This window comes from Tachysurus vachellii, chromosome 15 (assembly GCF_030014155.1).
Source record: "Tachysurus vachellii isolate PV-2020 chromosome 15, HZAU_Pvac_v1, whole genome shotgun sequence".
Lineage (NCBI taxonomy): Eukaryota > Metazoa > Chordata > Actinopteri > Siluriformes > Bagridae > Tachysurus > Tachysurus vachellii.
The window spans coordinates 8,576,742-8,590,670 of NC_083474.1; the positions used below are offsets into that span (position 1 = coordinate 8,576,742).

Here is a 13,929-nt window from a genome sequence, read left to right on the forward strand (position 1 = left end):
CCACAGCCGAGCAGAAGGGCCGAGCGACGTCCTCAGCCGAGCAGAAGGGCCACGCGACTTCCATGGCCGAGCTGAAGGGCCGAGCGATATCCTCAGCCGAGCTGAAGGGCCGAATGACGTCACAGCCGAGCTGAAGGGCCGAGCGATATCCACAGCCGAGCTGAAGGGCCGAACGCAACCCCGACACACCGCAGCCAGCTCACGTCCTGATGACCAAGGGTGGGAGGGTGGGAAGGTCCATCGCCCTGGGCCTGCAGCACCCCCCGCGGAAAAAGTGAAGCGACGCCCTCCTCGGACGGAACCGGAACTGGAGCGACGTCCTTCACTGAAAAAAAAGGCGGGGCGATGCCGCAGGGCACCAAAAAACAAAAAAGGAGCAAAAACAGTTTGGTGACATCCTCCGCGAAGGAAGTGAGGCGACGACCGCTTCGGACAGAACCGAAAGTGGAGCGGCGTCCCTCACCGGAAAAAGGGCGGAGCGATGTCACCGAAAAAAGAAAAAAGGACTGGCGGAACAGTCCAGGGGAAGAGGAGGATAAAAAGCCGGTCCGAGCTGGAAGCTATCCTGCTGGGTCTGCTGGGTTTTAAGGCGGATCATTCTGTCACAACCGGGGACGGAAGGAGACAGACCCGTACGCAGGATAGCTTCAAAAGAGGGGGGTTTAATAAACAAATAAGACATAGACAGAAATGACAATAACTGAAACAATACGAATGACAACATTTAACAAGGACTAGACATGACGAGGGGAAACGTAACTAATGATCTGCGCTGCACTCAGCAACGCGGCTAACTTAAATACAATACAGACAATGATGACAATAAGGAGCAGGTGTGGTGACAGGGAGGAGCAGACAAAGGCGGGGCAGACACGTGACGAAGAACAACAAAAGCACATGGCCAAAAGTCCGGGCTGAATCATGACAACGAGGCAACGCGGCACAGTTAAATACAAAAAAGGACAATGACACAATAAGGATCAGGTGTGATGACAGGGAGGAGCAGACGAAGGCTGGGTAGACACGTGACGAGAAACGTAAACAAACGCACGTGGCCAGAGTCCGGGCAGAGTCCTTACAGGTTTGGTTTAATCTTTTTTATTTGATTCAAAAAACAAGTCTGGTGATGCACATTACTTTTAAAAGTTTTTGTTGTGGTTTGTTGTGATAATGACAGATAACCCAAGCACACATTTAAAGTGTGATATGTAGTCAGTTGTTTTTATACTCTACAGACAATCGCATGTTTTTTTTTTTTTTTTTTTAATTTCTGTTATGACTACACAACGTTTACTGATTTATTTTGATCAGAGGTTCAGGTCCTTAATCATAATAAATGAGCATGTTGTGCCCATCTTTCCACTTAAAAAGAAAGGTGCAGCGTTGAAAAAAAAAGACAGTGGTTTTTTTCTTGTATTTTTTTTTCTAAAGCACTGTCTCTAGTTTACAGCACACATTAATTTGATGTGATAAGGGGTGCAATGGGATTTGACATATGCTGTCATTATGGGAGTGAAGAGGACCCCCCCATCACAACCTTCAGGGTTTTTGTGTGTGTGTGTGTGTGTGTGTGTGTGTGTGTGGGAATAGAGGAGAATATGATAGACTGTTGCCTGTCTGCTTGTCCTGCACACTGTGAGCTGCAGATGCTTTCAGTAGGAGGTAATATGTAAATTTTACTGTCTAGTGAACCAGCTGGTGCCCAGACACAAATGAGAAGATGACCTGTCTGCAAATGAGTAGTCATTGAACAGAAGTTTTTATTTTGGGAATTATAACAAGTCCTACTGTACCCTCTGCACATTTTGGATTTTTTTTAACCTGTGAAGTTTATTTGAGGGTCATAAGAGCCGTAATAACCGAGAGCATTTTATTATTTAGTTGTGACAAGCAAATATTTGATTCTTAAATGGTTTGTTCATCAAGGTAATCTTAACAAAGATAACGTTTTAAATGGACTACATCATGGTAACATGACTAAAGCCTGAGCACCACTAAGTCTTTGACACTTTCGATCTTTATAGAAAAACATGTTCTCTGATCCAAGGATCACAGATTCACAGATCCACTGTCTTTTTTGTGGATGAATCGAAAAGAATTAAAAGTTTGAGTCGGAATGGTTTGTGAGAGTGTGAGTATAAACACAATGATGCTGTTGTAGATGAGTTTTACTGTTTGGCAAGATGATGTTTAACATCCCAGATAACCTCTATAGCTCCATTTAGCCATTTGTAAGCAACTGTCTTGCTCATAAAAAGCTTTTAAAACACAAGTGAGGTACTACTGATGTATCCTGAGTGTGTTAAGCACAGACATTATTTCAGGCATTTAACCAAAAACCCTTTAAAAAAAGTAAAAAAAAAAATAATAATAATTTGCCAATCACATTAATAGATTTGTTTGGGGTCACATGGTCCGCATAGTAGATTTGGCACAGGTTTTATGCCGGATGTCCTTCTTCACGCAACCCTCCCATTTTATCCAGGCTTAGAACCGGCACCGAGAGTTAACTCTTTAGTGGCTTGGTTAGCTCCCTGCCCAGGAGCCACGTCAGGCCATGTCAATGAGAGCGCAGGATCCTGCTGCTGGACCACCAGGAGACCCAAATCATCTTAATAGATAAAAACAGAAAAAGAAATCAGAAAACACAATGTCAAAACCAAAAACACAATACCAAAGCTAGACAAACACAAAACACACTAGCAGACCACAACAGCAATGATTCAAAATGAATATTGAACAGAATATGCTCGTTGTTGGTTGGCTGAAAGACCGTTAAAAAAAGACTTACAAGATCATGTGTTTACACGATTTCTACTTTTGTTTTTATTATTTATTTACTCACTTTTAAAAATAGAAAAGGCAAAGGAACTGTGTGGAAACTGTCAAAGCTACAGTATATATGTGGGTTAGTGTAAATTTTGAGCTAAATAGCTGCAAATTGGATTTGCATTCAAAATAAAACATCAGTGAGCATGTTAAATTAAGAGATTATGTGTGTGCAGTTTAACCATAGATTTTTTTTTTATTTTAGATTTATTTTTCTGTTGCATTCTTTAATCTGAAGCAATAAACCAATCAGGCAGGAAACAATCAGCGCAAGATTCGATCGGAGTGAAAAGATGGAGGTTAAAGGCTTACAAAAAAGGCAAACATTTGCTCGGTAGTTATAGTGGTTATAGGCAGCACTGTGATTTTATTAGTAGCTCAAAAAGTTAACTACTACACATACACATGCTTTAAGACTATTTAGTAACTGAATAGGTTTTAGATCAGACATTATTCAAAGCAGCATTTAAGGAAGAAATTATTTGTTTTTCTGTCTAGCACACCTTTTGAACTCAAACAGCTAGTTCGAAGTAACGTTTCTTACGTGAGTCACTCTGCATATGGGATGTGAGCATCTGTTTGTGAGCATATGTAATGTAAACGAAGTAGAAGCTGTGTAAATTATTTTTCAAAACTTTAAAATTACTACTAAAAATGAAACTAAAAACATAAGATCAAATTAAAAAAAAACAGCAACATTCAAAAAACGAATTTTAGATACACAACTGCATTAACTCAATATGGAAAAGATAGATCCTTATCGAACATCACATGCTTGTTGCTTATTAGCTAGTGTGCTTGACGATATGAGAGACTTTGAAAAAAGAAAAGCTGGAGGATGTTTATACTAAGAGGAATATGAGCAAAATAAAGGTTCTGGTTCTTTTATGTGTGCTTATTAAGATGTTATTTTAGATCTGATAGAATTTATATGAGTATGTGAACAGTGAAAATTAAAAACCTGCCAAAAGCAAAAAAATAAAATAAAAATTACTCCTCACTGTAATAACATAAGTAACATCAAGTTAATAGAATCGTATAATGAAGAATTCCTTTTCTTGCTTCTTCATGGTATGTATACACCCTGTCCAACCAATAGATGTTAAATAAGATGTTTTTTTTGTTGTTTTATTTGCTTTTGTAAAGCTCTTTGAGATGTACTTTTAAAGGCGCTAAAGAAAATAAAGGTTATTTTTATTATTATTATTATTATGATTATTATGATTATTATGATTATGATGATTATTATTATTATTAAATAAGGTTCAATTCTGTTTTGGGAAATGTTGAAAAAAAGTTTTTTTTTATTTGTTGTTGCACTTTTGCTTTGTCAATACTGTATACTTTGCACTTGATGCGTCACTATAGTCAATCCCTATTGGAACTCTGCAGGCTGTCAGAATTGGACGAATAACTGACTACTGTGGATGTAGTACAGTGCTGCTATTATCAGAGTCACAGTGTGATAGAGCTGCTCCAGCGTCTACATTCAGTGCACTCCAATCCATATAGCACAGAAGTCTGATCTCCAAACATTCAGCCTGTAATCCATATTCAGTTCAATATGACGGCGGTCATGTGAAAATAGCCCCAACTTTAGGACACGGTGCACTTTAAGCACTGCCTCAGGCAAAAAATAAAATAAAATGGAAAAAATGTAGTGTACTCATTTCGCACAAATTGTGTGTGAAATGACATGCTGTCATGCATGGTACAATACATGGGGAACACACAGAACCTGGATTCATCAAAAATCTGCCAAGAAGCTCAAGTGAAAGAGATGACAGGTTCTGAGAGATGAATTCATCGCTGATGCAGGGGAGTCACAGTAACAGCTGCTCCCAACACGCTCCTTTTGCTTCATAGAGTCTTATACGTCTGACCTTCTACTGGATTCTCTCACTCACTAAAAATGAGCAATGAATTAATATCATAAGTATACAAATGGATTATACAAGCCCCATAAATGCGATGCAAACTCATAGACTATATTATTATCATTTATTTTATACTATATTCCAATCAGTGTGTACTATGAACATAAATATTTAAATAGATGGCTTTCTAAATATTTAAAACATATATCCAAATACCATAACAATGATTGATGCTGGTTTAGATCAGTTTATACAGTATGCATAAACAGTGCCTTATACAGTATATTGTTAAAAATCTTTTAGTGCAGTGGCCTAAACGCGCTCTCTCTCTCTCTCTCTCTCTCTCTCTCTCTCTCTCTCTCTCTCTCTCTCTCTCTCTATATATATATATATATATATATATATATATATATATATATATATATATATATATATATATATATGTATATATATGTATGTGTCTGTGTGTGTGTGTGTGTGTGTGTGTGTCTGTGTGTGTGTGTGTGTGTGTGCGTGTGTGTGTGTGCGTCCGTGCATGCGTGTGTGTGTGTGTGTGAGTGTCTGTGTTTGTGATATAGCAAATACTGCTCATGGTCATACACTGAATACTGGACTCCTGGATTGGAATTGGATTTAATAATAAATGTATAAACTATATGGAACAGATAGAGATCTTACAGAACAGGTTCTGAGAACTTACAAGTCTTTCAAGTATTCATTGTTTTGTTTCTATGTGTGTGTGTCCCTGTTCAACAGGCCTATTAAACCTGGAAGTGTTACTGCGACAATTTCTCATTTCCAAGGAAACACTCTCCGTTCGGATGCTGGATGACAGCCAAGACCCCACTCCCCTCCTCAAAGAGATTCGAGATGACAAGACTGCCACTATCATCGTCGATGCCAATGCCACCATGTCCCACAACATTCTGGAAAGGGTATGAAGAACTACATACTATAAGAAAGGCTAACATTAATGTATTGACTAGAAATGTTTATCTGGCTGTCTAGCTATATGTCTAAAAATCTATATATATACTGTACATCTATGCATATATATAGGCCCATAAATATTTAAGTATTTATGTATCTAAAGCTTTAATTTGAGGGCATATACACATGTCAACAAATCTGTTTACCTGTTCCATGGGCTGATGTCTGTTATTCCCTCATTATTTCACATACACGTAAGCAGAGTTTGCATTAGGATTCTATTGCTGTTAACTCTCAATATGAACTCCAAAGAGCTGTCACTGCAAGTGAAGCAAACCTTCATTAAGCTGAAAAACAAAACAAAACTCATCAATGAAAGAACAAAACATTGGGTATTGCCAATTAAACTATTTAGTGCATTGTTAAAAAAGAATCCTCTGGTGAGCTTAGGAAGACCAAAATGCCCCAGTACAAAAAAAAAACAACTGTTTTGAGAATAAATATTATTTTCCTCAAAAGAAAAAACCCCTTAACAACAATTGGACAGATCAAGGACCTCCCCCAGGACTAAGGCGAATCTGTGTGAAAGTCTGTAAACAGGATTGGTAAATGGTTGTAATGATGTAAACCATTGGCTTTAAAACAGCAAGACCAGGTTGGAGCTCAATAAGCCTGTATAGTTCTGGAACTACATCCTATGGACAGATGAGACATAAATCAACTCGAACCAGAATGATGGAAAAAGAAGACTATAGATATGGGAATAAACTGCTCATGATCTGAATCACACACAATACTACTCTTTTATCATGAGTGTGACTGCTATTGGAACCGATTCCCTTGAATTTATTGATTATGTGACTGCTGAAAAAGCAGCAGGATGAATGCTGAAGTGTATAAGGCTGTATTGTCTGCCTCAAAGTGCAGATGTACACTGACCCGAAGCAGACTTTCTTTTTAAGGCAAAGAAATGGAATGTTTTTCAATCACCAAGGGAGTCACTTAATATGAATCCCATTGAGCAGGCATTTTTCATTACACTTGCTGAACTGAAGGCAAGATGCCCTAAGAACAAGTAAGAACTGAAGACAGATGTAGTAAAGGAAATGTCAGAGCATCAGAATGGAAGAAAACCAGCATCTGCTGATGTTTATGGGTTCCAAACATCAGGCAGTCATTGATTTCAAAGGATTTGCAACCAAACAATTTGCAAATTAAATTATTATGGTGTTGCCCAAATGTCTAATTACTTTTTATTCCTTAAAAGGTGTGTGTGTGTGTGTGTGTGTGTGTGTGTGTGTGTGTGTGTGTGTGTGTGTGTGAGTGTGTTACTCCATATATACTCCATATATAAATGCTGTAATTCCTACACCATTTTTGAAAGCTTAATTCTGCAGTATTTTTTCATCACCAATATACAATGACAGCTAAAATAAAAATGTATGGAATAAATATTTATGGACTTGACATTCCAGGTGAGGGTGAAATGAAAATGAGTTTATCATTACATAGATGTTTAATTGAGAGGTCACCATGAGGACACCTTTATACCCGTGCATGATTGAAGATTGCAGAACATGATTCATAAGAAACTATGTGAATATATCTGAAAATCATGTCAATGTACCTAATTCATTCAGGTTACCTGGTAGAACATTTGCTAATTTGTGGTTTGTCACAATTCAGCGTTTAAAAGAGATCAAGAATGGCTTGCTTTTTAGATTGAAATCTTCCAGTCAGAGGATGACCTATACTGTAAATAATAACATATTCAATTGAGCATTTTGAGGTCTGAGCAGTACATCACTGGCTGCACACATTGTGAATTGGCAGACAACGATGAGAAGTTTAATTGCTATATCATACCTTTAGTGTTAAATCTGAGCTCTGTACCGCAACATTGTAGTGATTTCATTATCCCACAACAAATGTCATGCTCCACCTCTTAAAAGCTGCAATGGGCAATAATATTTGTTTATAATAGCTGGTGTATTCTGTGGTTAAACTTACTAGTATAGCTTTTTCATTTATTTTTATGAACTGGTAATATGCTATAGGAACAAAATTATCCAGACCAACATTTAACTAGCCTTATTCGTTAAGCTAATGCTTATATCCCTGGAAATGAGGTTACAGGAGGCAGGTGAATTATTATTAATATTATTATTATTATTATTATTATTATTATTATCATCATCATCATCATCATTATTATTATTATTGTTGTTGATGTTGTTGTTGTTGATTTTCCCTATTATGTTTGGTTGAGCTTTTCAGTGCTGCTCCTAAGCAGTAATCAGTATAGCATAAACAAAACCAAACACACAACCAGCACTATTCTGGAATGAATTAAATATTTGCTCTGTAGGCAATCTCAACTCAATCTGGCTGCCTCCCGAAATAGAGAACGCACATCAGTAGGCTACCGTCAATCACATATAGGTGTAAAGAATCACTCATTACCTATTTGTTCTACACAACTTGTCTTTTCAGTTCACCACCAGCTCTCAGCCAAGCCACGCTAATCTAGCTAGCTGATTGACTTTGACATGTTACATAAGTAATAGGAAGTAAACTGAAAACAGGTGAATCTAATCATAGCCCTTGAGGGTAACAAACAGTGACAATACTGGGGTGGAGATAATACATGAACCGAAACATGCAGTAAAGTAAATAAGGCAAACACATGAAATCATGTAAGTAAACACCGTAGCGCTTGTTTGTATTGTATTACACAGGCTCATTTTTAATTAATCATGACAATAATTCCGAAAGCTTATGAGATTAAAAATAATAGAATCTAATGTTGCTTTATGCTTTAAATATACTAAGATTTGACAGGTTATTTGTTTATTTGGATATATAATTAAAATTGTAATTACATGACATTGATATCAGTAGCTTTGCTCATTCATTCATTCATTCAGCTGTTTAATCAGGCAATGATATGGCAGCAATGCAATGCATTAAAACTTCCCCTCTTCAACCGTCCAGTTTCATTGAGTCTGGACCCAATGGAGCTTCAGATTCAAAGCTGTTTATGACTGAGAGAAGTAAAACGTGACATGGCTTTTTTTCTTTTGTAGCCCTCAAGGTTGGATCCCTGAAGGTTCACAGGTGCCTCAGGGTTCGATATGTTCTGCTTTTGGAAATGCTTTTTCGCTCACCAGGGTTGTAATTTGAGGTGTTATTTGAGGTATTATAACCTTCCAGTCACTTTAAACTAGTCTGGCCATTTTGTCTTACCTCTGCCTTTAAAAAGGTATTTCCTCTTACAAACTTTTCCTTATTCTAGAAGATATCCTCTAACATATCCCTCATTCACTGAATGGCCATTGTTATTTTAGGAAAATTTATACTAATAGATGTTTTAGGAAATAAAAGCAGGATTGATGGCAGAGTGAATGAGAAAGAGGATCTGTAGTATTTCCTTCTCAGCACTAAAGGCACTCATATAAACACATGCATCAACTATCTGGCAAAAATACATTACATTGCTAAAGGTATGTGGACACCTGACTAACCACACTCATATGCAATGAACGTCTTATTTTAGATTTAGTCCCCCTTTGCTCTTGTAATAACCTCCTTTGTACTGGGAAGGCTTTCCACTAGATTTTGGAACGTGGCTATGCAGAATTTGTGTCCATTCGACCACAAGAGCTTTAGAGAGCTCATGCACTAATGGTGGAGGATAAGGCCTTGTGTGAAGTCAGCATTCCTCTTCAACCCAAAGGTGTTCAGTGGAGTAGAGTTTGGGGACTCTGAAGTATTTCCACACCTTGGTCATATAGTGTATTTCTTATTTCGTGAGGTACTTTTTTTAAAAGACATGCCAGTTAAAGTCTGGTTAAGCAATGTTCATGGTTATTGGCTGAAACAGAAAAGGTGGAAGTTATTATTAGTGCTTATACAGTTAAATAGTGTATTAGCTCCAAATCTACAGTATCACAGAACACGTCTGACTTAAAATAAAGTCCAACCTCTCAATCAGCCTCCCTTATTAGAGTTCCAGAGTCTGTTAGTCACATTTGTAGTAACACGTTCTCTTCTATTCACTCTTCTTAGCCTTATTCAACTATTCAGTTTGCCATCCTAAGCCATTCCTTGGCTTTTCTTGTTGCTATGGTGATAGTAGGTGCTCTGCCAGTGAATTGTGCAGTACACAATAGGGAGAATTTGCCTTTCTCCCACCCTTCCACATCTCCCTGGCCTCCATGTCTTTTCCCCAACACCCTTCTCTCTAACTGAGGAGCATACATGTGGAATAACAGAGGAGAGCTGGCTGCAGTTCAACAGACAATGTGGCCAAGCATGGCAGAGCTGTTTGGCAGTATTCACACTGATGCTTCTGTGCACACTTTCCAATTACATGGTCAGTTGCAGGGGCAATTCTTACATTATAGAATATTGATGCATGGACAAACTTATTATGAGCTTTTTTCCCCTCATTTGCTTTAATAAATAGGATGAAAAGAAGAGGACATATGCAAGGCATGAGGGCACAACATGGCTCTCTGCAACCTTACCCAACATGAGATTTAAATGGGTTTCACAAATATTCTTCTAGAACTCTTTCTTTCAGGTTAGAATTTTTTTTTATGTGTGTGCTTGTCATCTCAAATTACTACTACTGCTTATATTTAACACTGTTTTACACTGTGCAACACTACTACTTTGGGAGGCAGATGCCATTCTTTAGTGTTTCAGTGTCTACTTCTGTCTGCTAGGTGCCAAGTCACATGTGAAATATGTGAAATGGAGGACTGAAAACCAGTCCGCCATTAGGAGTAGTAGTAGTAGTAGTGGTAGTAGGTTTAAATCCAGCAAAGCTCTAATTCCTTATTCTTTTAATCCTGTATAACACTACACTGTATCGAGGCTCTTTAGGCTAAAATCCAGCCAAGGATTTGTTAAGAAATTAATTCAATCTTGTGAAAATATACAATATATAATAGATTAAAATATTTTCATAATATTTTTCTTTATAAAAAACATATTTTCTATCTAAATTGGAGCTCATCTCAGCTGAATCACTTCATGAGTCAGTTTTCATATACTGTAGCTGTAGAACTTTTCTGGCATGAAAAATTGTATTGGTATTTTTTATATCCTCTTATTGTCAGATTGACAATTACTGAATACAACCAATTCCATGGATTACTGAAGTAGTTTAAGGAATAGTGAAGGAAGAAGGAAGACTTTGAACTTTTGGAGGGATTCTGCTTTTTATACTTTAATTGTGTGTGCCTGATTTCTTAAAAGTATGTTGATGATTATGCCAACAGTCACACTGATTCATGAAGGGACTGATAATTGAAATGATGACTTTGAATCCCTTTATTTTTTTATAAGTTTGAATACTGTGTGAAGAGTTTCTAGTGTTGAAATTCTATTAGAACAGACAATGGAGAAGAGTTTACTGAATAACTGTGCTTGCCATGCAACTGTTAAGGCTATTCTTCATTGAAATAGCGCACAATTTATGCACATTATGATTATGATGGTTTGTTTTTGAAAAAGATTTTTAAGCACTTGATAAATGATTTGGGGGGATATTTCAGTGGCTATAATAAGGTTCTTTAAGAATATGTCATTTTAAAAGTGAGATATTTAGAAAATGGTTTTGGAACTTAAACAACAAGATAACATGATACAAAGAAATTGATTTCTATTACAGAACCCTCATGATTGTCCCTTCTGATTCTCACCAACTGTCATGGGTTGTGAGGACAAAGTACATAACATATGACTCATGTCAGGAGGAACCTATAACTTAAGACTGAAAGATGCTTTGAGAAGACGACCACACTCATGCCACTGTGCTACCTGTGTATTACCTTTGTAGAACAAGGGTAATGTACAGTGAACAGAACTGCAGACTTCCTGATGTGGAATGTAAAAAATGGACATGAGGATGAGAAAAAGAGTGGTATGTAATGGTAGAGCCCATCTATAGGGCATGGAGTCTCTGTGTCCTCTGTGAAAGATGAACACTTAGAATATGGAACAGATGGCCATAGAAACTGTACCATCCTGTAGGCTTGCCTTCATGGAATGTTGCAAGGTTAACTGACTGATTTACAACTTTGGATGATATTACCATAAAAATAAAGATAAAAATCCTAGGTTTAATCTCATGGTCACCCCAGGGTCATCTTATTGCCAATACATGGAGATGAACTTCTCACCAGAACACTCATTCTCACACAGCCATGCACCATGTTACCGTTGATATGCAAAAGCAAGGCAACTTATTCTTGATCAGAGGTTGCCTCTCTTGGACTCCATATTTCCCCTAGGAGGTAGACATCAGGAATATGTAGGGATATTCTTAATGACTCTATAGTGGTTACGCTATTTCTGGAGGAGTTTAATGGAATTTCACATTGTGAATGACAGATTTATTTTAAGGGGCAGGACTGAGAGGAGCCAGTAAACGAAAGATCATTATTCAGTTCCGTAAATATATCATCAGACATGAGGCCATATGTTTTTGACAACTAGGAAATCAAGAGTCAGAGCTGAGCTGAGCAAGAGTCAACGCGCTATCCACTATGTGCATGCGAAAGAAATCGTTTGAAGAGCGCACAGAAGTAGATCAGCGAACCACTCTAGCCCACACTCTGAACTGTGGAACGTAGCACTCCAGATAATGGGAAATGCTGGCCAGAAATACACACCGCGAAGAGGAGGGGCTCACTTATTACTGCTAATTTAAAGGTCCAGTGAGGAACATCATTCACAAAACCAGGTACAAGATAGAGTTTTGAGAAAAGAGTAAAAGAGTCCTAACTCCTACACTGGGGGAAAGTCAGGTTGGATTGGAGAGATTGGGAGAGATTACCTCCCAAGGAAAAGTATCTCTCAGAGAAATTACTGCTCTGATACGCAGACTATGTCCGCATGCAGACTGAAAAAGCCCTGGGCTTTAAATAGAGGCATGCCCAGGTGCCACATGTCAGCGCTGATTACCTATACAGGAATGAAAGACGCTATAATAGAGCGTGCAGGTGGATATGGATTTTCCTGAGAAGGCACCAGGGACATTACATTTGCTAACCATCAAAAGCACCATGTAACTTGTTTAACACATCTAGGTGTAAATATCAAGAAATTTTGTTCTATTACTTCATATTTTTATTTTGATTTCAAACCCAAATGCCTTCTGTGAATAGTAAAAACAAAAGAATTTAGCTTGTTGTTCAGATTTTCAGAAGCGATTTTATTTATCTGGAAAACAAAGGAGAGTCTTCCATTATCAGGGCTAGAGGTAACAGCCTTGTTATTTTCAGATGCTGTTATCTTGGCTTTGTCCATTGTGGGCTTCCGACATGTACTTGATCATATAGTTACTGAATGTAATGTTAAAAATCAGCAGCGCTGAGTGTAAGTGCATAGTGCTCTCATAAATAGGAGCTCTGTGATCTGGGAATACGTGAATTTTGATAACGGGACATTTTCTGGCTTACTACTGTCAAAGGACTTACTGTATGATTAGTTTTGTAAATATTCTTTAATGATAATGTCTCCCATGATAAAGATAAGTGCCTAAGATACCAAGCAAGACAAGCATTGTACTTTTTTGAGCCAACTATACAATTATACAATTGTTTGTATAATTCTAGATTAAATAAGATTTATTGACATCTATTCTCAGCTTTCTCAGCAAGAGCGAGAACAACTGAGCCAGTAGCCTGACCGAATCTGGTCACCAAGCATAATAATGGGGTGGTAGGTTTTCTAAGGGGTCACTTCACTTTCTGTGATCCGATAGCTATCCGATCGTAAAAAGACCAGGTCTAAATTCCCTCTGAAACTTTTTCGAGACAGAATCCGATCGTTCAAACCACTTCAGGAGGTGGTCTGGGACGCATTTCAGATGAAACTGGACAGGTGTAAATGAATGTGGTTGTTCAAGCCACATACGTCAGCGCTATACTCCTCCCAAACGGAAGTACGTCACTCGTAAGTGACTTGCGAGTCGTGCATCGCGCCAGAAACAAATATGTTTTCCCATCAGTGCTGGCTCCGATCTTTCACCCAGGTGTTTCGTTGGGTCTTAAAATGCACTGCTTCCACCAGCGAAAATGCAGCAAACAGTAAATGCTTTTTTTTTGTAGCAACCGCATACACCATAGCCTGTTCCATTTCAATTACCCCGGAAATGAGGTAACATATATTTGCATTTTGGGCGGGAGCAGAAAGATCGGATTGATATCCGATTCGCAGGGACGCATTTTTGTGGTCTAATGTACAGTAAATGGAACAGTTTTAAGAAATCAGATAGCTA

The 13,929-nt window shown here is 37.9% G+C and overlaps 1 protein-coding gene across 1 annotated transcript in view; it reads left to right on the top strand.

The window, feature by feature from the left end:
• Positions 1-13,929, top strand: part of grik4 (glutamate receptor, ionotropic, kainate 4) — a 385,301-nt gene that overhangs the window by 274,123 nt on the left and 97,249 nt on the right. The window contains exon 7 of the mRNA XM_060887855.1: positions 5,463-5,641. Within this exon, the coding sequence (XP_060743838.1) occupies positions 5,463-5,641 (179 nt within the window). The remainder of the gene's footprint in view (positions 1-5,462; positions 5,642-13,929) is intronic.